The sequence below is a fragment of the Takifugu flavidus genome, chromosome 14, assembly GCF_003711565.1.
Source record: "Takifugu flavidus isolate HTHZ2018 chromosome 14, ASM371156v2, whole genome shotgun sequence".
In the NCBI taxonomy this organism is placed as follows: domain Eukaryota; kingdom Metazoa; phylum Chordata; class Actinopteri; order Tetraodontiformes; family Tetraodontidae; genus Takifugu; species Takifugu flavidus.
The window spans coordinates 12,359,296-12,385,236 of NC_079533.1; the positions used below are offsets into that span (position 1 = coordinate 12,359,296).

Genomic DNA, 25,941 nt, shown 5'->3' on the forward strand with positions numbered 1-25,941 from the left:
CCTTTGTCATCTTTGAACATTTCTTTGCACACTTGGAAGTCATTTTATTTTACAGCTGAGCATTTCAAGGCCTCCTGTCATAAATATTTCACTGTTTTTTCTGACTAATCAAGTTTCCCTTCATTTCAGAAAAGGAACTAAGATGGCAGCCACCGCTGGTTTTGGAGCTTTCTTAGATTCCCGACATGTTGTTACGGCTTCACTCAGTTTGTTTTATGTGGAAAAGCTTCAATTGAGCGGTGATGCTGTCAGCTTGTCACAGAAGCTTGTAAAATCTGTGGGGTTTTTCCCTGCTTGGTGTGTTTTTACGACAGTTAGTCCAGGATAACGTTCTCCGTTTCCAGTTAACATCATGCTACATTAATTTAGCCAAAACCAGACACCGCAGAGGTGGAGCGGTAGTATAAAAACACTTGTGGTTGTACGTTACACTTATGTCATCGAAGATTTTCTGCTGTTTTCGGCTAGATGATGCTGGGTGACAGGAGCTCTAAATTAGCCTGCTATCACTGCAATATGAAGGACATTTCTCTAAAATGTTTGACAATACCATCTTCAGGCTGTTGTGTTTATTTCTGCAGCTAATCAACAGCCAGTCATTCCCAGGCAGATGCGGTCTGTTTTTCTGCCTAGCAACGCTGACTTTATGGAGACTGGCCCACACACTTGCTGGCTTCCTGAGAGCGTGAATTCACTTTTTCACTATTGAAACGGTTTTGCACAACATGCCAACAAATGATTTAAGGATCTCACACATTTGCCATATGGCAGTTCCGTATTAAATGTTCTCGGGGGAGGATTTATTATGTTCTAAATCGGTTAGCAGAGATTACATCAGCGCGGCGATGACTTGTTTTTTCCCCTTTGGTCACTCGGTGCACGCTGCCAAACTCAACTGTTGACTCATGCTGCAAGTAAAGTTTTAAGTTGGGGGGCGGGTGTGTTTTGGGGGCGTTAATATTAGCCAAAAAACAATGAAAACTAGATGATGAGGAAAACGCAAGCACTGGTTTCAGGCTTCCTCTGTTTCCAGGTCTGGGCTGTAGGGCATGGCTTCTGTTCCTCAGGCATGGATGGATGGATGGATGGATGGATGGAGGAGTGAATGATGGGTGGATGGATGGATGGAGGAGTGAATGATGGGTGGATGGATGGAGGTCCTCCTTACAGTTGATTTTAAACCTTTGCTATTGCACTCAATTTAATCTTCCTACTGCACACTGAGTCTTTAACCTAATCTAAATAATGTACTCTACATGCTTTCTCTTGGATAGAATAATTCAAAGTAAAGTTAAAGTGATTAATCAAGGTGCAAATTTGCGCTTGCTCAGATCTGTTACAGTTTGAATTAACTCTTACTGACTTGCCTGTTGTGCGCTGGCCCACTTACCCACTTCTTCGGAGATCTCTCTCTTGCTGCTTGGCCTTCATTGCCAAACCCCCAGTCGAGCTCTCGGGGTGGGTCTGGTGTTATTCCGTCATGCCTGACTGGACGCGCGTTGAGGCCAGTTGCGACCACGAGCGATGGTTGATGGAGGGATGTTCAATCCACAACCTGCCTTCCACCCTTTTGCAACATGAAGTTGGAATCTTTGGTTTAAAAGCCTCATTAAAATCTGTGGTCACTGTTTTCATAAGCAGCAGAGGTTTTTTTTCCAACCTTTGTATTACAACAAAACTAAATATTTTTGTTTTAATGGTTTGGAGGATTTGAGCCGCTGCAGAGGAGCAGACGATCAAAGGTTCAAGCGCTGCACATTTGTCCAGCCTCTTGAAATAACCAATGATTTTGGTTAGAGTGAGGGAGTTTGCTCTGCAGGCTTGTGCTGGCTCGACGTCAGTGACCCAATCAATGGGTCAAGTAAGATGAAAATCAGCTGTCGCCACTGACTTAGGTAGGAGGACAGATTTTCTTGGACTGAAAAGGACCAGGAAGTATTAGTTTGTCGCCTTTCACAATTGTGCTCATCCTAACACAAGGTCATTATGCAACGGGAGTTGATTGACAGCGTTGACCCCAGTTTGTCTTTGTTGTCCTCGGCTGAATCATGCTGTATAGAAGGGTGCCCGAACCCTGTGTCCCTCTGCTGACATGGTCCTGTCTCATTTCTGCTGCCGGGAGAAATTATCCCTGAGGTGTTGATGAGAAACAGCAGCTTGAAATAACTTTAGACTGGGAGCCCTGAACACAGCTGTGGGATGAATCAAACTGGGCTGAAAGGACAGTGGCGGCACCCAGAGATCCGTTCAAAACTGAAGTTTGACCTTCCCAAGGTTGGATTGCTTCAAATTCAAATAATCCATGTGGTGAAAGGCATATATGGAATTAATTTAAAGATCATGTAGATCCTTTTGGTGAAATGAATTTTGTTTAAAGGGTTTGTGTTCATCTAAAACTGGTCGAAATTTACTTGGATCACCAGCAAAATGTGTCATTTCAGCCTAATTTCAGAGCGAATTTAAGAGCCTTCAGGTAATTTAACGATGCTTCAGAGACGGGTTAGTGCACACACACATACACGCACGCACAGGGAAGGCACACACACTTTACCACTACTTTATCGGTCTTTCTCGGTCACTTGCACCAGGGCTCCAGGATGGCAGAGCGCGGGGAAAACCGGGACCTGTCAGAGGATGACCTGCCGGTTTACCTCGCCCGACCCGGCACCGCCGACCAGGTGCCTCGGCAGAAATATGGAGGCTTGTTTTGCAGCGTCGAGGACGCTTTTGCGAGTAAAACCCTCGATTTTGACGCCCTGAGCGTCGGTCAAAGGGGATCCCGCACGCCGCGAACGGCGAAACGAGAGACGCGCCAGGCGGCGGCGGCGGCGAGCCCGCGGAGCGGCAGCAGCGGGTCCCTCGGTGCGGAGGGTCCCGCACACACGCAGGGACAGAGAGGGTCACCCCGAGAGGAAACTCAAGGCGGAGAAGAAGTGATGCGGAGCCCGCCAGACGAAAAGGTGAGGAAGTTCAACGCACCCTAACCCTGCATGTGCGGATGACAGGATGTGTTCACCTGTAAAGAAGTGATGCATAGTTTGTTTTAACATATTTAAGCATATTTTTGTACAATATCCGAAAAGAGCATAGAATAATGAACTGAATATGGAATGTTCTGAAAGCTTTGTCTTGAGTATCCAGCCATTGAAAGAACGCTATAATGTAGTGAACCAACCACAAGTTTCATCCCTTCAAGCGACAGACTTGATTATTTCTGTGCTGGTGAACCTGCACAACTCAGCCAAGATACAGCAGTTTAGCAACATATACACTACCTAACTGACATAGTTTTTTTTTTTAAATAGACACGGCTATTTAAAGAAAACATCCATCCTTCCATGGGAAAATTTAGATATGTGATTAAATTAATTTATATTTAATTAAAAAATGTGCAGAATAGACACTTTAGTGATTCTGAGTCACTATATGATGAAACTCGGCTTGTCATCAATGGATGATTTAAGGATCTCACACATCTTTAGCGTTGCATTTCTAACCTGTTTGAGGATATTAAAGAACACAGAGGCCTGTTTCATAAATCCTGACACTTAACAACAGCAAGTTAAAAAGAAATCTGACTGTCTTAGACATTTTAAAGAGAAAGAGAGTCAGTCATATTTTGTGCATAGTGAAATCAAATGAAGCTGCTGTAACAGGAAATACTAGTAATCATATATAGATTTTAGCTTCCTCCTGTCTGGTGCACTAATGAGTACACTCAGCCACTCTAATGGAGTTAAATGGGGAGGGAGGTCAGTCAGCCAGATGTCCAGAGAAGACCCCCCCTTTGTTAGCAGGCAGCAGGGTCGGCAGTGTGGGAAGATGGAGAAAAAATATCTTCTGAAACACAAACCTTGTGATCAAGGTTTAGAAAGCAATAAGAAATTGAAATAAATAAAATAATAATACCCCCACAGAAGTGCAAAGGATACACAAGGAGATGCAGCTTTGATGACCTGGCAGTCTTTTCTGCATCCCCGATCTGTCTGAATCAGGTCTGCCCGTCACTGTCAGCTGGTTAATGTGCTCTGCAGAGGTAACCGCCCTCCAGACTTGAAGTTGGTTGTTGACTCAGGCTCCGAGGCCTTCAGATGCTGAGGTAGCCTATTGCTTTTCTGACACCCTGCCATGAGAGGACATGTCAGCATAAAGGCACTGTGTCCTGGCCCCATCAGTATATCATTTAACATTTGTGGGATGTGATTGAGCTTTTTATGCGTAAATGAGGGGCACATAAAGACTCGTCACACGCTGACAAAGCACTTCTGAATAAACATAGATTGACAGATATAATGACAGAATATAAATCAGAAAAAGTGTGGTTGTGTTGGTGATGGTGGTGTGTGTGCGTGTGTATGTGTGTTTTAAGTGGGCGTCACTTTTCTGCATGGGAGGTGGTGGTGGTGGTGGTGGTGGGGGGGGGGGGGGTTCCTCTTTAGGCCCAAACAAAAGAGACACATGGATGGGTGGGGACATGAAAAGAGACAGAGAGACAGGGGGTTGTCATAACGAGTACATATCTACTACATTGGACATTTTTTTGTGCAGGCCGTGCGCGCACATGCAAACACACACACACACACACACAGACATTTTGTTGTTTTAGTACAAGATTGTTGTATGTTGCGTGTTTCCTTACGGATTGAAATTAGTCATTACTTTAAATGATGAACATTTAAAATATAATATCTCTTTAATTTACTCTGCATTCTGTAAAGTCAATGAAATGTTATTGTTTTCATATAATTAAAAGAACATAAAATGAATACTTAAAATAATAATTTGAAATAAATATAGTCAATGTCAAATGCAAAAGCAATGCATTCTGGTGCTTGTTTCAGATATGGTAATATTCCGAACCATATGACAGGACAACCCTTGAACCTAAGGTCATTTTGAGACCATAATAAGGCCCATTCTACGGGTTTAAAACGAACTGAGGAGGTGTGACGTTCAGTTGGCTGCAGTGCTGTCACCGGCTTCTCCACCGCGCCCTCTGATGGACTGTTTGGGGAACAGCAGCTTTCCAGTAGAGCTTATTGAGGGAGGGGCCGCCTGGCTGAACCACAGACGCTCCGCTCCTATTAGCACTCGGCGAAGCACTTTACATCGCACTGACAGAGGGGCGACCATTCCCTGAAGCTTCCATCCAGGCGAGGGCCGCTTCAGCATCCGTACAGAGGGGACACGATTTTGACACAACGCGACTCTAAGGAAAAACAGAAAAACGAACATGTCTTACCAAGGAAAAAAGAACATCCCAAAGATCACAGTGAGTTTTTAAAAAAGAGGGATTATGCATGTTTCGGCGGCTGTAGGAACTTTGATGGCTGGTGTTGCAAATCTGTGCACGAGTATTTTCACTGCGCAACGGATCCCTCGGATATTTACGCGGCCGCCAGCGCGTCTCAGGGCTGAGATTTTTTCCCCCTTCCATTGTCAGACTTGACTGCAGGAAGCCGCCGGGGCAGCGCTATGACCTGCTACCATAGCGACAGGCAGGCAGAGAGATGAGGCGTTTTCTTAAAGGTGTCCCGCATCCTCTTTGTTGAAGGGCTCCGTGCTGGTACAGCCGGCTCGCCCATAAAAAAAAAATCTCTACAAAGGCTCTTGTCTGCAGGGCGTAACTATGGGATTAGATGTTTTAGAACAAGGTTTCTGCACATATGATCATACTACTGCATGGATGTCGGAGGGAGAATATTAAGTCCTCTTAAATTGTGTTTAGATTTGGACAAAATATTTTCAGGAAATGATTAAGCATGTTTACCTTTCTTGTGTTCATTCCCCCCTATTATTTCAGGTTGCTGTGTGAGGGGGGTCAGTTAATATCTATTTTTAATGTTCTTCTTTTGACCAGATGCGTCCCCCATTTACAATGAGAACAGGCTATAGTGAATGGTGCAGAGGAGAATGAGGGGAGGACAAGGAGGGTGGGGGGATAACACGCCCATTTTTGATGGGAATGAAGGGGACTTGGGGTCCAAGAGAGGGAGGAAGCTTCCAGCTCTTGTCAGAGCATCAAGGTTGGTGTCATGGTCTCAACAAGCTGGTCACCAGCGTGTTACAGCTGAGTTCAACCTCTCCCAGCCTCAGCGTTTGTCGCTGTAGCGCGGCCTGCTGATGGGGCTGTGCTGCATTCAGGCCTCAGCCTTTGTTTTGTCTCCTCAACTGATGTCACATCACCAGTGGGGAGATTTGGTGTGTGGGGGGGGGGCTTCCTGGTCTTGGTCCATACTGTGGGCACGGTGGTCTGTTTCATGTGCTGAAGTCCCATTTTTCTTTGACTTGGAAGGGATGGGCTTTTTAATTTTACCACCCACCTTGAGAGCATTTCTCCTCATAGCAAGTCTGGATGAATAGTTTTTTAGTGACACGAGACACAGGTTTATGGCGAAGTGCCAATATTTGAAAACAAAAATCTGTTGGCGCTATGGCAACAGACTTGCCAAGCCTTATCACACATTGGAAAAAAATGTTGGGTTTGCTGGCCTTCAAAGCAATAGAAGGTAATTGTTTCATTTGTTACAGTCCTGAAAAAACAAACCCAGAGCACCAAACCGACCTGCCTCCCACTACATTTCTCCATTTGAGGGTATTGTCAGGTGAAAAAGGGGATGTCATGTGATCATAGAGGCAGGACATGTGTAGTTCTTTGTGTGTGGATTGAATCCTGTTGAGCATTCAACCATTTCAAAAAGTTCATCGAGGCCTGCTGTGCACGTAATCTCGGGGTTACCTTCAGTTCCTCTGTTAGAAATCTTTATTCTGTTTTTTGCTTGTCAGTATCTCCAATGTCAGGCCCAATTGGTGAATAAATCCATTTATTTCCAAAACATTCCCTTACTGTCCTCTGGATCGAGTAATAGAGCCCTCGAGCAAGCATCGGGCAGCTGCAGGAGGAGGTCACATGACTTTTTTTATTGAGCGATGGTCGAGAGGTCAGTGTAGAAAGATGGGTCAACAAATTGGCTCTGACATGGGAGCGCATGCTTTGGTTCCAACAGTCAGCAACTGTGCAGAGCCTCCATCTAATGAGAATATTTCGTAAGTATGAGCTCAGAACCCTTTTTTTAATTTCTTTAATGACCTTTAAGAACACATAAACTAATACTGAAACACGCAAGGCCATGAAAAAGCAGGTGAATTTCTCTATACCAGTCTCACCCTGGCTTATGTATACGATTAAAACTCAATCTAAAAGATTTGTGAATGCCCTAAAGGACTGTAGTAACACACATTTGAGGCAGTGTATTATTACTTCAGTCAGTCCTGCATTCCTGTACTAAACATTTTGATCTCTGGTGTTTATCTTGGTGCTAATCCAGTTTTCAGAAGTGCTCACAGAAATGGTCCAGCTTCCTCTATCCCCCAGCTGCTGTGTGGCTGCTCCTCTCTAAAAATCAATACCCTTCCACTTATCAATTGAAATTGCAGCCATCCTGACATTTTCCTGTCTGAATCCACAAACAACCCTCCAGCGATGCCATGAGATCCCGAGAATAAACCCGACCAGAGAGACAGAATGACCCTGATTGTATTCCTCCAGCCCAGATGTTTCCTACTGTATTTCCATGTTTGCATATTCCAGCTCACCACCAGAGTGGTGCTGTCAGATTTCTAGGTGTGGCTCTTTTCCTTCCTTCGTACCTACTCAGCAGCCTGTGTGGAGGCTGTCCAGGCTGTTGCGTGTCATCCATAATCCCATCCAGCTGGAATAGAGACATCTGTGGGCATGAACCAAGGCTGACAGATGTCTGCTCTGCCCGGGAAATGGAACCCGTTCACCGGGCACGCAAAGTGGGAGAAACCCAAACAGCTCGCAGTGTTCTCCTCAATCACAGTCAGTGGTCGGGCTTACTTCACAGAGAGAACCTGTCTGGCTCAATCAGATCCTTATTGGGTTTAGATTTTATTTGTTTTTCCTAGTGGCAGGGGCCTCTGTGAATTATTTAGATTGATAAGTCTTATTGTTTTAATGTGAGAGCAAGAAAAAAACAAAACCCAAGCAGTTTTAGTAGCAAGTAAATATTTGTCATCGCTAGGCAACAGGGCTGAATCAGAGGCCTGGGTGCACATTCAGGATGAGTTTCTTCTACTACTGGTCCTCTGCCCATTCCCTCACTGCTTTCCACACGCAAACAAGGGTCCCTTCTGATGTCCTCTCTGCCTCCTTTGACCTGGACAAGCATTCCAACTCTTGTGATTTGCATCCCATCTTATAAGCTCCCTCCAATCTGTCGGGAGTGGAAAAAGGATGTCAGCCCACATCGGTATAGTAAGAACAACATCCTGGAGTCTATTTTTGATTGCTGCTGGCTTGTGGACAGAAAGTGACAGTTTCCTTTGCTGTATTTTTAGTCCCTTAGTTTGTAGAACTTCAGTCGCCTAGTGTTCCCTTTTCTGACACCCTCGGTGTAAAATCAACAGAAGAGGTCTTCATTTGAAGGAAGATACAGCAGAAAAAGAAGATCCAATCTCTCCAGGGCCTTTTAAATGCACCAGATCTCCAGATCTTTTCTAAGCCACTGCCACCCGTGATGTGATTGATGCGTTAATCCATCTTCTACTGTCCCAAATATTCAACCCTCATTCTGAAGAAATCCCGTCATCAGGGACTTAGAGTTGGCGAGTAACACCAAATCCTCTAGTATTTCCACAGAGCCAGAGATTTGGACCAGGTCACACTCACACGTGCACAATGACGATTACTGTTCGGGTCATATATCTCACTATATATACAGGAGCGTTTCCATTGTTTACACCTATGTAGAACTGTTGTACTGGTTTGTTTGCTGTGTTTTTAATGTTTCAACCAAGTGGGTTGCATTATTCCCGTAACTGCGTGAAAGCACAGATGGTTTCAATTCATCAGTGTCACTGTCGCACAGGAGAATTCAGAGGGGAAAATGTGCGAGCTTGATTCCTTGCTGTGGTTGGAGAAAAATATACGTTTTCCCTCATGTCGCGCGTCTTAATTGTAATAGCATAGCAGGCCTCCTATAGGAAAAAATGAGCACAAAATAACGTAGGCTATGTAACTGCGGCAAGGTTTTGGAAGCAGCAATTGTCAATTGTTTCTATTAAATGATCTAAGTATGACGGCGCTCATGGTCGAATGCCACAAGCGCTAGCAGATGTGGCAGGCTGTCATAGTTTCCAGCAAAAAGCCACTGTAAACACTCGGTCTGCATGTAGATTTATGATGTGAGATTATCAAGCGCTAATGACCAAAACCCCTTGGTCAGACGTTGTGTCTGACAGAGGCCGGACAGTTACACCTACGGAGGTGAAAGGCTGCGTGTCGGGGATGTGATTTGACAGATTTGCCCTGCCTGACAATGCTCGTAATGGCGAAAAGTTGACGAGAACTTGTTAACATCGTGCGTAATCAGAGCGGATTTTCCACTGTGAGCGCGTTACTTGATGTACAGCAGGGCTGACTGAGCCATGTTGAAATCAGCAGACTGATTGCTGTTGGAATAAAAAAGGAAAGCTATCGCCAGCAGATTATTATAATTTGCATGTTGTGCCAATGTCTGTGTTTGACTTCTTCAATCAAATGTCAATAAAACATGCGACACAAACTCCAAATTAGAGGTAATGAGTGACAGTTTCAGGGCGGCTTCATGACTTTCAGATACTGAAGGCTGTGTTCTTGCTGCAGGGTGTGGTGTCTTGAGAAGGATCGGCTTCACACCACTCACCATCCCACAGACACACACACACACACAGATGCATGTTATGATCTCACTACATACTGAGCATGTGTCATGTCGCGTAAAAGAACAGCTTTTTATTTTCACTAGTTTGCAGCTGCAGTTGGTTATGATGATGAAACATGTGGGTGCATATGGGCTAATGGGAAAAAAAATGGAGGTTCCAGTCTATCCGTCAAAACATTCAACTTAAACACGACTTTGTATGAATAGCTCCAAGGGATCCACCATTTTCAACCAATTCTCCAGCATTTGTCCAATAGATTCATCACCAGTTTCAGTTATTTTCCCCAACAACTTCCACTCATTCATCGGTCTCCTGTAGCCCCTGCAGTCAACCTGTCATCATGGCCACAGGCTGTTCTCAGCCACTTTTGGTGTCTGGCGAAACAAATACGACCGCATCAAACCATATTAAGAGATGTTCAGTTAGACTTCTAGGGCCCTAAAGTGAGACCGTGCAAGGATTCATCTGTCATGCAGGCTAAAAATATCTTGAAAATGACCATTAATTGTTATTAGGTATGTTGGATAAATAGATTAAGCTGGAAAAACAACATCCGCGGGTGTTGCGTAACAAAATCTGGATAAACATGGCTGAAATATTAATCCATGTGTTGTCCATTAAAGGAGCTTCAGCCTTGAGCAGGGTTAGGGTTAGTTGCTGTCCTCACAAATGTGGACTGGATCAGTTTTTTTGGACCATGAGGTGATGAGTCAAACCTTCTCGGTTGGGCTTCGGAAGTTCAACACAAGTGCAACATAAATATTGTCCTCTGCCTGTAACGTTTTGTTCAAAGCAGGACTGCAGGCGGTGGGACCCTTTCTCAGGTGAAACTGGTGGTGCGAGGTCCTGGAGAGGTCATCTGAAATTTGCATTTGTGTTTTCCAGTGTAGCTGTTATCAGCTAAAAGGCAGATGAAACGATGATGAGCAACGTTGGTCTCGGTTTAAATCTGATTAAGTCCAGCAGCTTTAATCTATCAAATCTAAGCTGATAAGGCCACAACCAGCCCAATAAAAGGACATTCATAACATTTTTACGTTAAAAGCAATTAGCGTCCATTAATTTGCTCACTGTGCTGCTTTTTGTGCTCTCTTTGAATTGCAGACTGGGGTTGTTGCTTTGTATTGAATTACAGTGTTATGTCTCCCCCTTCTAATCCCCGGACCCCCACTTTGGCATTCTCTCAACAGAGCGACAGGCTGCTGATCAAAGGCGGGAGGATCGTGAACGATGACCAATCCTTCCATGCTGATATCTACATGGAGGATGGCCTCATTAAGTAAGTCCCCACTGGCTTCCTCCGTTTCTCTTAACTCCCAACTTTCATTCGCTGTTGTTTACGCTAAAACTCTCTATTTTGCTTGCAGTTCCCACAAAGCCATAGAGGAGCCTTCCGTGTGGCTTCTAATGTTATAGTTTGCCCAATCGATTTCAGCTTGAACACATGCATCAAACCCAAAAAATCAGTTTAGGGCTTTGACATGCCCATCTTCTCCTGAATGTGTGCAATAACTTCAGTCCCAGTGCGTCACACAGTCATAAGCGTAAAGCCTTGGCTGTAGTCCGAGCAGTTTGAGGATGTCTCAATGATAATGCGTTTAAAGGGATTAGCATCTCTGGATCAGATTGAGTGGCCGTAGGAGATAAAACCCGGTCTAAATAAAGTGGAACATTTACGCCCCTCTTCAGAAATATTCTGCAGTTCACTTGATTGTGTGAGCGTTTCAACACCTCTCCGGTCCAGTTCCTCCCTCTCTTTCCCTTAATGAATCTGTCCTCTCCGCTATTCTCTTTTGCTCCTTGTTCAGCTCCCATTTCATTGACCAGTTATGGGCCTTTTGTCCTCCCAGTCCCTTGCTGAGGCATCTAAGGGACAGACACCCACAGTAAGCCTGGTGTTGCATAATAAACACCCAGATGCCTGCTGAACCATGAGCCTGCTTACAAAGTTGCACAGACACTGTCCTCTGTGTGTCTGTCCTGGTTCTCTAAAGTCTGAGCAGGGACGGATGCCAGATGTGCTGACACAGCGACGCTGTCAAGCTGGACTAAAAGACTGCAATGCATAATTGATAAAAGGCAGAACACAGAATATCCTAATGTTTTAACTTTCGTTCCTAAAAAAATGCTGCAGGAAAGACTTATTCCTTTACTGCTGCCCACCACCAGAGGGCAGTCATGTCATCTGTATGCTATGTTACCTTGACAGTTGGCTTTAAATTATTTTCTGATGAGGGACTTACAGCATCGTGCAATTACGACAGGCAAATCGGAGACAACCTGATCGTCCCCGGTGGGGTGAAGACCATCGAGGCCAATGGGAAAATGGTCATCCCCGGTGGTATCGACATCCACACCCACTTCCAGATGCCCTATCGCGGCACCACGACAGTGGACGACTTTGCCCAGGGTTCCAAGGCTGCTCTGGCCGGGGGGACAACCATGATCGGTGAGAGCTGCCAGAGAGGCACAGTCAGACACTACAGCTAAGGAGGGGGGAAGGGTAGATGTAGGACAAGAGCGAGAGGAATGGGAGTTAAGCTAGTTTTGGGGGGCTTTTCTTTAGCTTTGGGGGGCACTTTTTACAGAGCCAGACAAAAGACAATCGGCATCAGCAGCTGGGGGGAAGGGGGAGGGGGGTTCATAAATGAAACTCTGTCCTCAGAAAAGAACAAGGGTGTCCTATTTCAGTGCATCTACCTTAAACAGCTGGTAGAGACAACCTTGTTAATGACTGTTGAGCTGACTACTGCGGGTCTGCAAGTGTTTGTAGGCCTGATCCTGTAATAAGCTGCAGCCATCAACCTCATTCATCCGGGGATTACAGACAAGTGGGTGAAGCGTCAGGGAGAAAGTGGAAACACAGACAACAATATCTTTAATTCTGCTTCTGTTCATCTCAGATCGTAGAGATGACGTTATGTCTGTCACAAACAGGAACATCGGATGACAATATAAACAGCTGTTTTCTGCTTTTCCCTTTAATCTCCTATTAACATGTAGATAAGCAGATTTAGTCATCCTTAACTAGATAAAGAAGCCAGTTGGGTAGTGAGCCTGCAGCGGGTTTATTGTCCTGCAGGAAAATATGTATGTGTTTTTGGTTGGCATGAAACGGTTAAAAGATGATAGCATTTACTTAAATAATTACACGAAAGGTTGAGCTAAAATTTAGCCACATTGTTCCAAAATTTCTTAAGGCAACTGACTGTTGCTACCAAAAAGCTGCAAATATTTAGAAAAGGGATGGTCTCTAAATTTGGACACCCTGACAAAAGTGATCAAAACAAAAGCTGACAGGTCCGACTCCACTGGCAAAGCACTGCAGGAGACAGACAGCTGATTACGCAAGACAAACAATAGACGAAGCAAACAGCGAAGCTGGGAGAGGAATCCTGACATTCAAGATTCAAGATGCACTTTATTCATCCCCGTAGGGAAATTGAATTGTAGCAGCCTAACGTGGATTAATATAACTGTAGTCTAGGTTTTGTATTTACAAAGTATAGAAATAGAATAAATATAAACAAATAAGATTAGAACGTTATAAGCATATATACAGCATATATTATAAGCATATATATATATATATATATATATATATATATATATATATATATATATATATATATATATATATATATATAATATATACATATTATAAGCATATATACATAAATATGGAATAAATAGAAATAAAATTACAACATAAACATTAGACAATTATTTTTGTTGAGTGGGTTTGGATGAATTATAGAGTTTAATGGTGGACGGCAGGAATGACTTCCTGTACCGTTCCTTAGAGCAGCGAGGCTGCAGGAGTCTGCTGCTGAAGCCATTTCTCAGTTTGTCCACTGTGTTATGGAGGGGGTGGGAGGGACTGTCCATGATTGTCTGCAGTTTCAACACCATCCTGTCCCTCACCACGTCGACCAAGTTAGCCAGTCTACAGCCAACAACAGACCCTGCCTTTTTAATGAGTTTGTTAAGTCTGTTGGCATCCTTTGCTTTAATTCCTGCTCCCCAGCACACTGCAGCAAAGAAGATGGTGCTAGCCATGACAGGCTGGTAGAACATGTGGAGCATCCTGCTGCAAACACTGAAGGACCTGAGTCTCCTGAGGAGTCTGCTCATGGTCTTCTTGTAAACAGCATCGGTGTTTGTGGACCACTCCAGTTTATTGTCCAGCTGAACACCCAGGAACCTGTAAGATGAGACTATTTCCACATCTTTCCCACTAATGCAGACTGGGGAGGGAGGGGACTTGCTTTTACTGAAGTCCACCACCATCTCCTTCGTCTTGGTCACGTTGAGCTGCAGAAGGTTCTCCCTGCTCCACCTAACAAAACTCTCCACAAGGTCCCTGTATTCATCCTCCTGTCCATTCTCCACACATCCGACTATGACCGTGTCATCTGAGTACTTCTGGAGGTGACATGTCTCAGAGTGGTACTGGAAGTCAGCCGTGTAGGTGGTGAACAGAAAGGGGGAGAGCACAGTTCCTTGGGGAGCCCCTGTGTTGCTCATCAGGGGGTCGGACACACGGGACATGACACTGAATACACTTTATCCTCATTCCGTGTCCTGCAGTGGACCATGTGATCCCAGAGCCTGGCAGCAGTCTGACGGAGTCCTTTGACCAGTGGCGACAGTGGGCTGACGAGAAGGCTTGCTGCGACTACTCGCTCCACGTGGACGTCACCCACTGGAACGACAGCGTCAAGCAGGAGGTGGATGTGCTCATCAAGGAGAAAGGTAAAATATATGCCCTTTTAGGATCTTTGGCACCTTTAAGACATGTCAACATAATATCTATTATCTGGGGGAATGATTATTGATGGAGGATTTTCTTCTTTTTTTAATTTTCCACTCTTTTGTTACAGGTGTGAACTCATTCCACGTGTACATGGCTTACAAAGATTACTACCAGATGAGCAATAGTGAGGTAAAATAACTTTAATTTAGGACAATCTTAAGTGTTTGGACCGGTAAAGAAGTGATGCCATATGGACGGTCGACACGTTTTTATGTCCTTGCTGATGTTGAACTTCACAGATGTGCCATAAAAAAAATCCTTCAATGACTCCGCGCAATGAAACTGCATCTGAAAGCTGTTTCATATCCAATGCTGGCATTAGTGGATCGTTCTGATGATCAAAAAGCCTTTGGCTGAGTTTGTGCCTCATTTAAGACAGATTTGGAAAACCCGACCGCATCAGTTAACGATGTAAACAGTGTAACAACAATGAACACATCAACAATGTAAACCTCTCTGAGCTCTGACAGTATCTACACAAACACTGCTACTTCCCAACTTTTATATTTCCTTTCTGTAGCGTGTCCTGTTCATACTATATAGAAAGTATTGAGAAAGTCCACCCTTGTCCAGAGTGTGTGAGTCTGGACCCTTGGTGTTTCTCATGCAGCCATGGCTAATTTGCTCATTCACTGGCTAGCATGAGGTAATTGAAGTCATCCAGCTTGTAGAACTGATCTCATGCAGCTGACTATGGAACCGTGGCACAGCAACCAAAACAACAACTGCAGCTCATCCCACATAAGTTCAACCATTTCTGGAGACCACACACACAATAATCGCAGCTCGCCGTGTTGAACATGACGTAAATTGCGGCCTCCTACTAAAGCTGTGGCTTTGAGGGTGACCCCATCGTTTCAGAGGGGATGCTCACCCTCGTGGGATGTACATGTAATTGGAACCAGTGTCGTTTTTACAGTTTTACCGTCTTCCTCCTGCAGCTCTACGAGATCTTCACCTTCCTGGCAGAGAGGGGCGGCATCGCTCAGGTCCACGCTGAGAACGGCGAGATCATCGCCGAGGTAACAAGCAAAGGCAGACAGATCGCATCTCTTTTTCTGTCCTAATTTTACACAAAACCCTTGCCCTGTGTCCAGCGCAGATTCGTTTTTGATTTTCCTCATTCCCTCCTTCTGGTTGAGCTTTATCGCTGGATCGCTCTGTACCAGGAGACTAAACACACTGTCACTGATAAGAGGGGAAATATGTTTCCTGTATGTTGAGGTGTGTGTTGTATTGTAGCTAGATTTTTGTGACTATGGGGCCAAAGTTGTTGAATTGAGTGGGGTTTTAGTCTTCAGTGCTGCAGACCGTGCCTGGATTCTGTCATGTATGTCCGTCGGTTTGCTGATCTGACTCATCACAACTCCCAGTTTTCCTGTTCATTCTTACAGTAGAGCTGTGAGGGAGTCTGATTTCCATCAACCGTGAAGCCAAAAAAACATCCAAACTGTCAGATTACGTTGCGTCCTGATTTCACTGTTGGTAATGGGGGGCGGGGGGGTTTGAGCCTGTGTTTGTGTTATTACTGTTGTAAGGGGGGTAAAAAACCTTCTCAGATAAGGACAGAGATCAGGGCCAACATTCTGCTTATAGCTGCTAACTGCTGCTTTGGAGAAAGTTAATAATGAATGAAGGATTCTGTTGAACATTCTTTTCTTAATGAGTAAAAAGATGATATTTCCAAAATTCCCACCTATTCCCACCTGCCACCAGGAAGAAGCTGAGGTAGATGGAGACATGTACAGATGGTGTCCAGAACAGGGAAAACTGGGATTCACTCATCCTCTCATCAGTCTATCCAAAAAAATCAGCAGTTTTCCTCCTCAGTGCCACCAGAATCGTGCATTACTCATTGTCTGGTGTTGGGTGGTCTCAGATTTAACTGACATTTTTTCCCTCTAATGATCCAGGACAATGTTTTCCTCAATTCAGTTTGGTCAAATCCTAACAGACTCAATTACTTTATTTAGTGAGAAGCTTGCAGAGCAAATTAGTTTATTGTTTTCATTCATTCTATTGATCAGACAAAATAAACTCCAGAACAGCATATATGGCTAAAAAAGGGGCTTTTTCATATTGCACATGACGTTTTGTGCATGTGAAAGTTAAACACTAGCTTTTACATTTATCTTTGAGAATAAATAACTTTCCAAGATAGTTTATTTTTTTTAATACATCCCTTACACAATGCTTCTACAATATTGATATTTGTACTGTACAGATCGTTTTAGCATTCTGCTATATGACCATGTTTTTGAGTGTTATTTACTTCAAACATTGATGAACTATGTGTTTGTTTCACAGGAGCAGGCGCGCATGCTACAGATGGGTATCACTGGACCAGAGGGACATGTCCTGAGCAGGCCAGAAGAGGTAAACACACTTAAAAGCACATGAAACAGACAACCCACTGTGTCTTTGTGTGGCCTCCTCATGTGTTTATTCATTTTTTTCTTAAGGCCAGGGAAGAGTTTCTAATTTCCTCACATTTTGCTGCTAGTGTTTCTTCAGCAAACAGCCAAATGAAAGCCACGCGGCCGCCTCGGGGCCTTGTGTGTCTTGAGCTTGACTGGGATTTTCCACTCTGAGTCGTCCCACCACACAGCGTGCTATTAATTTAGAAAGAGTCTGAAGAATTGTCAGTTTGGTAAAATTGTTTCATTGAGCTGTGCAGCCAAGTGGGATTAGCAGGTCTGGTGGCTGTTTGGTTTTCATTTATTTGTTATTCGATCCAGATTCAGCCTCAGGAAAAATCGCCAATAGCTTTCCCGCTGGCGGCTCCTTTAACTAATATTTAAACAAAGTTCGGGAATCACACTGAAAGATCAGCCATGAAATATTGTTTTCTTGGGAAAAATGGGTAAATGACTCTTTCCATCCCACCGGGCCACTTATTTGATATTTTTGGTGTGTTCATCTCATAAATTTACTTTAATAGTTACAGAGAAGATTATGACTTTTCAAAATTATACGCTTCCACTTGTCATTTTGGTGAACTGTTTTATAAGTAGAACTACATAATTTGTCGCGGTTGACTTTATTTGAGTAAACCCTAATGGGAAACAACCAGCTCCATGGTAACCTCAGTGTCTGGTTCCTTCGGTCTGCAGCTGGAGGCGGAGGCAGTGTTCCGTGCCATCACCATCGCCAGCCAAACCAACTGCCCGCTCTACGTAACCCGGGTCATGAGCAAGAGCGCCGCTGACATCATCTCACAGGCCCGAAAAAGGGGTAAAAACAACATATTCAGTGTTTCGTCTAACCGTCCAGTGTGTCTGCTTTTTGAATTTCACTCATTCGTCTCCATTTTCTCAAGCTGCTGATGTGCACATACTTTTTTAAAGTACACTTTTTGAAAGGGAAAGCCCCTTTGATTGATTTGAGCTACAGAAATATTTGGTAAACTGAAGAAACAAGCGCGGGGGGGGGGGGGGGGATTGGCCTAACATTCCTGTCAAAGGGAATTCAATGCTTGACCTCTTTGTTTGAATACATTGCCAAGGTTTTTACATTTAAAGTGGGAACGAAATCAAACGGCAAAGCATGAGAGAAACAGAAGAGCGAACACGTGTTATTGATTGAGGCGGTTGTGCGCGGAGGAACAGGTTTCACCCTGGCCAGAGCAACACCTTTCACTGCCAGAGATGAGGTGTAGCCCCTTTTCTGCAAACACTCAGACAAATCGGCAAAGCTTTTAGCGAGATGGAACTACTGACAAATTAATCAGTCCTGATGGGTGCACTTTTTGTTTTTAATCACACAGAAATGTATCAAATAATCTGTTTTTAATCGTTTCCAAGGGAATGTTGTGTTTGGGGAGCCAATCGCAGCCAGTCTGGGGACTGATGGGACACATTATTGGAGCAAGAATTGGGCCAAGGCAGCTTCCTTTGTTACGTCCCCTCCTCTCAGCCCTGATCCCACCACCCCAGATTATTTGAACACTCTGTTGGCCAGGTACGTATCAACGCATAAACCTTTCCGCACGTTATGGGTATTTCCCCTCAACCAGTCCAATATTCAGAGGTGCTACATTCAAAAGAAGAATTCTAACAAAGCACAGGCTGAATGCTCAGAAAATATAATCAGATGCAGAATTTGGATGAGACAGCAGTCAGTCCCATTTCCAGCATTGGCCTTTCTCTCAGCAATCGCCATCCAGGATTTTTTTTTTAATGAATTCCTGCTAACGATCCAACTGTCAAATATGAAAATCTTTTCTGTCATGTTGGTCAACGCTGTAGTGGAGACTTGAGCGTGGCGGGCAGTGCCCACTGCACCTTCAGCGTGTCCCAGAAGGCTATCGGCAAGGATGACTTCACTCAGATCCCAGAAGGTGTGAACGGAGTGGAGGAGAGGATGTCCCTCATCTGGGATAAAGCTGTGGTTAGTATGGCAATAAAACCATCCAAATCCAGTGAAAGTCTCTCTTTTTTTCTCTTTTATCCAACTTTTTCTGACATTGCCTTCGTTTGTTATTAATTCATCCCGCTTTCTCACTCCTCTGCAGCTTTTTTTTGCTGCTGTCTTTCTGTCACTGCCTTTATCTTTCGCCTTTCTATTTTTAGGTCTGCCCTTTCATTCACCCCAGAACTGAACAAACTACCTTCTTTTTCTATCTCCTCTGTCATTATTACTACATCAGCATGCTACTTGCACAGTTCTGTAGTGCTGTGATTTCTATAACTGTGCAGATTTCTGTAAAATGACTCTAAGTGGATTACTTTTGTGCCTTTTTAGTGCTGGTACAGACCAAATGTAGTGTAGCGTTTATGCTAAGCTACTAGCTCTTCTCTCTTAGCACGGGACTTTGAACTCTACATTCTCTTAAAAGCTTGCTCATGTTATTTAATCTTAGCTCATTTACAACTGCAGCAAAGAGACACAAATTTGCATTTCAGACTACAGGGAAGATGGACGAAAACATGTTCGTGGCCGTCACCAGCACCAACGCTGCCAAAATCCTGAACCTGTATCCTCGCAAGGGTCGGATCGCCGTCGGCTCCGATGCCGATCTGGTCATCTGGGACACAGATTCCATCCGCACCATCACTGCTAAGACGCACAATTCGGTACGTACTTTGACCACCGGTGGGGGTTTGTACCTGTTACTCATGAGCCAGATTCACTTAAGTTATTGGTTAGACCTTTAGTAGCAGGGATTGGGGTTGGGGTTGCCTTCCTAATACTTACAGATACAGAACATCTGTAAAGATTACAGTCAAAATCAGCTCTTCTCAAACTGCTTTTTTTCCCCAAGCCATTCCATTTAGTGGGAAACAAAATATGCCCCCTGAAGCTGAGTATATGGACGCAATTTTCTCAGCCTGTCGCTGTAATCCAGCACTTTCACTGGGACTCTAACCGGAGTATAAGATCCTAACTGAGTGGCTTGGATGCAGTTTTAGTGTATTTTGTTACTTTGAGCGTAATGTAAGGGCTTCTAAATGGATCTCAGGTTTTAAAAAAGATCAAGGTTTACTTAAAAATATCTTTTTAAAGTACAAGCAAAGTAAATTACATGCCTGGTACTACCAAAGATCTAGAAGGAGGATGTTACACTATGATCTCCACACATTCCAACATTATCTTGTTTTATGGTGTCTATTAATGAAAGTGGATTTGTCTTGCTTAGAGAGTCGTCTTGGTTCTAACTACTGTTTTACTACCCGATTTCCTTCATTTAGGTTCTAAAGTAGAATCATGTGGTTCAGCAAGTTTCTTAAATCGCACTTTCAAACATTCTGAAACTGTAGCTCATTTGTTCTCATGTGTTTATGGTTAAACACAGGAACACATCACATTCCAAACATGTGAAACTGCAGCATTATCTGATTGCAGATGTTTCAGAGAGGCTCTCTGACCACCAAACCCACTCACACAGATTCTCACTCGCTCAAATGCGTTTTTATCTGACCGTGCGCATACATAAATTGCAACTGACACACGCATCCAAACAGGTAAAACAGAACACTCAAAGCGGGAAGTGCCTGCGTAAGCAGTTGGGGTTTAATCAGCCACACATAAATCCTGCTTGTACAGAAATATTGTAGGAGATAAGAACTCATTAGAAAATGTCCATGTTAGTTTTAGAATCTTGGAAAGGAAGTCATTTAATCTCCAAATGGAGTAATGGAAAGACAGCTCGATTAATAACATGTTTTCTCTCTCCAAATGTGGAATAGATCCACTGAGGATGCATGGGTGGTTGCATAATGATGTCACCCTCCCGACATTTGTCCGTCCTAAAGTAAAAGCGGTGCAACATGTTTTGCAGATTTTGACGAATCCTTGTTTTCTGTCAAATCAAATCCGCTCTGGTTCTCTTTGGGTTGCACATGGAATTACAAACTGTGGGTTTAAGATGTGACTTCACATTTGGCATGCTGTTCTGCCTTGATTTTTGGACAGCGGCAAAAAACAGGACCCTTTGGAGGAAATGAACAACAATGGAACGATGGGAGGGGGTAATCCCAGATTGCAGACATGGAAGCGGAAAAAAGTTAGCACTAGAGGAGTTGGAAGAAGATGAAAATAAATAGAACAGACTGCATAAATCAAGCCGGGAAAGAGGGGATGGATAACAGACACAGAGCACAGGATAAATGATACAGACATATGGAAAGATCAGTGTGAAATGAACCATGTAGCAAATGAAAGGAGGGATAACAGAGTAAGTGTGAGGGAATGACACGTTGAGCTCCAGATGGGTTATGGCAGCTGTTTGTACATGCCAGATAGACGTGTAAGGAACGAGGTGGTGAATGATGAAGACCTTGCTTCGTGTCTGCTAATCCAGTTTGCAACAGCGCCCCCTGTTGTTAGCTGTTTGAAAATCTCAACGTTCCGTGTGTGTATTCCTTTTTCTTGACTTTCAGGCTGCGGAGTATAACATTTTTGAGGGCATGGAGCTGCGAGGAGCCCCATTAGTTGTGATTTGCCAGGGGAAAATCATTCTTGAGGACGGGAACCTGCACGTCACCTCCGGCGTGGGTCGCTTCATTCCCTGCTCTGCCTTTCCAGACTTTGCCTACAAGCGTGTTAAAGCCAGAAAGCAGGTAAATACATTTTATTGAAAAGTTCTTTTTTTTAATCTAGCATCGACTTAGTGCTTTAGTTTCAACCTGTTCCCTGAAAAGAGTGTTTTGAAAGTCCGGGTGGTCGAAATAGATCTCTTTAAAAAGATTTTGGATTCCCAATAGATTTCACAGATGTAATGAAGAAATTACCAAAGATTGAAGGTCTGTTGAAACTATAATGGTGTTATGGTGGGAAAATACTGTAGCTTGGCTGGTTTGTGCCTTATTCAATGTTCACTAACACCTTAACTGCAAGAATAATTGCAAAAAGAACCTTTGCACATATATTTAAGAGTGTTAATGGACATTTGTTACCCTCAAATGTGATTTACCCTCAGTGGCTTTTGAACAGGCACTCATAAACTGAAAGCATACGGCTGCTAGTCGCAGTCATGAATCAAGTTGTTAAATGAACCTGCTGTATTTAGCAGCCAAAAAATCTCATTGTTCAACCATTTCCTACTTTGCAGCTGGCTGGTGGTGTGAATACGGTGCTATAGAAACAGTGGGTTGTTTATCTTGGTAGCAGTCGCTGTTATGCTTTCTCCAGTCACAGATGTCTCTTTTTAACTCGGACTTTCCGCGATTCCACAGGGTCTCACCACGGACACACTGTACTGTACAGTACAGTCACATTTGATGAGATATAAAATTTGGTCCTTTGGTGCCTTTTCTCTGTGTTTATCAGTGTGTTCATCTTGTTTTATTTTTAAAAAAAAAAACATTATTCCACTCTCACCACAGCTGGCTGTGCTGAAGGCCGTACCCAGGGGAATGTATGATGGCCCGGTGTCTGAGTTCTCCATGTCCCGTGGTGGGACCCCCTCTGCCTCAGCCCGCACCTCTCCCACCAAACAGCCCGTCAGAAACCTGCACCAGTCTGGATTTAGCCTAGCAGGTAACCCTGCACCATGCGGTGAGCCCAGCTTTTTACTGTGCCGTCCTGTTTACTGTGAAGTGATTTACGCTGTGCAGACATTTCAAAGATCACCCCTCAGCCAACACATCTCGCCTCCGTCCCTCCCTCCCTTCAGAAACTTGTACTTGCTGCTGTGTGGGACCGAATTCATGTGATGTTTAGCACGCTGCTTTTGGAATGATGCATTCACAACCCGTGATGTTGAGCTTTATGTCTGTGAAGGGTAACGAAAGTTTCACAATGCATTAATGTGTGGGTACTTTCATAACATGAGCATTTACATTTATGCCCATTTATCCATGGTGAATCAAATTATTTATTATGTTATTGATTTTTTTAAAGAGTAATGCTTACGTTTTTTTTTAACTTTACATGTAATATTTCCCTACATTTCTAGGTAGATTTTATAACAGTTCTTACTGTGGAAAACTCAACTAAACTATGTTCTAGAAGTTTTTGAATCCACAGAGTGAAATGATTAAGCTTGGGGCTTTGGAGCATTAGCTGTTCCTTTAATTACTCACTTATTTTAAGAAAAATGCAACTTGGAACAGACTGAATCTTTACAGTGTCTCAGACCTCTCAAATCAAATCCTTGAAAATACGCTGGTGAACGCTGCGTAACCTCTGAAACTGCAGCTTCTTTGTCATTATCGAGCTACAGTCGGAAATTAGGTTCCCCTGGTGTTGCACTTGTGGATATGAGGTTTGGCTCGAGGCCCAAGATATACAGCCCGGGACATTCCAGGCATCCGGATACGGTCTATTAAGATGCCTATCTAATGCGAAAGATCATGACATATGCAACATCTGCTCCATACTGCAGAACTGCTGAGTGACATATTAATGATCAACACTGGATTATCTCTTTACGTTCTGGGCAGGACACAAACCGCAGTTGTTGCTCCAATGTGAACCTAAATGGGTTCGCGTGTGGCCCTAAATCAGTGGCACTTTCCAACCTGGACGGGGCCACAGTAACATGCCTTTGACGTTACATGATGTGTTCTTAAATTTCCACATTGTTGAGCAACTTGATTTGCCCTGGTTGCTGCATGATAACCTTGCAAATGAAAAAAATCTAGAAAGGTGACCTCGGCTGGAAAGAATTTCCACATTTGAGTGTGTGAAATCAGAGGTTGTGATGCTGTTTTTGCAGGCTTTGTTTTTTTTTAAACTGTCCTCTGCGTCTTGGAGTGAGTCAGAATAATATCTTCACCATCTGCAGGGTTAATTCACTTGTTTTCTTGGAGTGTTTACTTAAACACAGAATGTCATCTGACATTGCTCTCTCTCGTCATGCTGACAGCCTAGAAATGAAGCCCAGAAATATACGCAAGACAACTAAATGTGATATTATACACATAATTTCAAGACTAGAGGGAGAGTCAAGGTGTCAACCTCTGCTGTGTAATGCATAGATGTGATACTTTATAAAGTAGTAGTAGTTTAAAAAGTTTAATCACCTTATACCACAGAACATTGGCTGGAGGAGACAGGGTTTATTGTCTCACAGTAATATTGATTTACTTCCCTCTGTTTCTTACTTCTCTCCTAATATATTTATTTTTTGTGTACCAATCCCTTTTCCTAATTTTTCTCCTGTTTCATCCATATCCAGGCCCCCCGACTCCAGAGGACGTCCCCATTAGACCCGCTGGCCGACGTATCGTGGTGCCCCCTGGTGGTCGTTCCAACATCACATCCCTCAGTTAAAGAGCAAAAGGACAAGCGGTCCATAAAGGGACAGTAGTATGATTGCAGGATTAAAGGTGAAAGGGAGGAAGTGATGCAATTAGAATTTTATCCACAAAAAAAACAAAAAAAAAACAAACAGAAAATCATCATGCCTTACCCGTTGCAATGCTACCATGTTCTGATGAGAACAACATCCATTTTCCTGCTTCTTTTTGTGGCCACTGAAGAGGTTTTGTGCTGCTTTCAAAGCACAATACACTCAAACAATGTGACCCTCACGCCACAACAAGGTGGCCAGCAAATGTCAGACAACACACAACACAAAGAGCCAGACGATGTCCTGAAAATGGATGATGCATTTCTCAGACCAATGCTGTAGTTTGTTCATCCTGAATTCATTGTCACCCCCTTTTCTGTAGCCTGTGTTCTCCATAGACAGCGAAACATAACACGACACAGTAGATCCCAGACTAGTACCGTTGAATAACTCTAGGTGGCATTGTATGTACGGTAATGTATTGTAGTTTTGTGAATAATGTTGCAGCCTGTTTAGACCAAGTCAAAGGTATTTCTCACATCTTAGAGAAGGAGTGCTGTTGGACCTGGAGCTGCATGGGCCACATTAGTACAGGTGACTTGATCCGTGATCCTTTCACAACCCCTTCATCTAAGGTGCTGGAGAAATACCACCCCAGTCATTGTTTGATTCTGAAAATATTGGTGTTTTGAAAAGATCAGAGACAGGAAATGGTTTTGTAATGGCAGTGTTACAAAAGGGAAAAGATAGAAATGTTAATTATTATTATTATTACTACTATTAGTATTATTATTACTACCGCACTACATCCAATTCTAGACAAAAGGGTGTAATTAACTGTCTTTTGCATACATTTCTATAGTATGTTGCCTGCTGCTGTCATTCTGAAAGTTTTTTTTAAGAAGATAATGGCAGAAATGTTCATCAGGAACATAAATTTAATTTGTCCCTTGGGACCAAAAATAAAACACCAACACAGATGCGATGATCTGCCAAATTAAAACCTGCTCGAAGACAACTGGAACTTAACATCTGGAGTTCATTACTCACCAAGTGGACTCCCATTTAACAAAACAACCACATCTGTCCAATACAATTCCCACAATTCTAATTCAGCATCAGCCTAAAAATGTGTCTTATTCAGTTCATCTGTTCTCTGGATCCGATTAGGGGGGTTTAACTACTCCTTTGTATGCGGTTTTCTAACAAGGCACACTGCACTAAGAAAAGCTCAGGCTAATGTTGCCGTGGAGTTTGCTGTATTTATGTTGACAACATTTTTATTATTATTTTATGTAATTTCTTTTATACTGTTGTACCAAAACCCAGATGACAGGTCAAAAAAGGTTTGCTGTGGAGGTATGTTTCCTGAATAAACGTGAGTTGCAACTGAAAGTCTGAAATCTATTTATTTCTTACGAAAAGTGTAATGTTTCTTCTTAGTGGCCTAATTCAACGGCATCATATCTATTTCAAAGGTGTCATTTCGTCAGTCTTTTTAAAAAGATGCGATCTACCCAGCGACCACTGGGGGCGCATTGTGCAAATTTACACAGAGGAAACCTGGATCTCTCCAGGTTGTGAGGTATTTTAAATATTTAAATTATATTCCGTCAAATGCTTCTCATCACCTCGAGCATTGTCTTGTATGAGAAATCCGTCG

General features: G+C 43.4%; 1 protein-coding gene across 2 annotated transcripts; it reads left to right on the forward strand.

Annotated features, from left to right (window-relative positions):
- The first annotated feature begins 5,045 nt into the window (after positions 1 to 5,045).
- dpysl3 (dihydropyrimidinase like 3) lies at positions 5,046 to 25,673 on the forward strand. Of its 2 annotated transcripts, none has more exons than XM_057055368.1 (14): positions 5,046 to 5,272; positions 10,917 to 11,005; positions 11,991 to 12,175; positions 14,317 to 14,481; positions 14,610 to 14,671; positions 15,484 to 15,564; positions 16,850 to 16,918; positions 17,656 to 17,776; positions 18,346 to 18,502; positions 18,790 to 18,931; positions 19,447 to 19,617; positions 21,424 to 21,603; positions 22,369 to 22,522; positions 24,165 to 25,673. In XM_057055368.1, the coding sequence occupies exons 1-14, from the start codon at positions 5,234 to 5,236 to the stop codon at positions 24,257 to 24,259; spliced, it is 1,710 nt and encodes a 569-aa protein (XP_056911348.1). In that variant the 5' UTR covers positions 5,046 to 5,233; the 3' UTR covers positions 24,260 to 25,673. The 2 variants fall into 2 exon arrangements, with proteins under 2 accessions (XP_056911348.1, XP_056911347.1); XM_057055367.1 differs by having other exon boundaries at positions 5,047 to 5,272; positions 22,369 to 22,540.
- Positions 25,674 to 25,941: the final 268 nt, after the last annotated feature.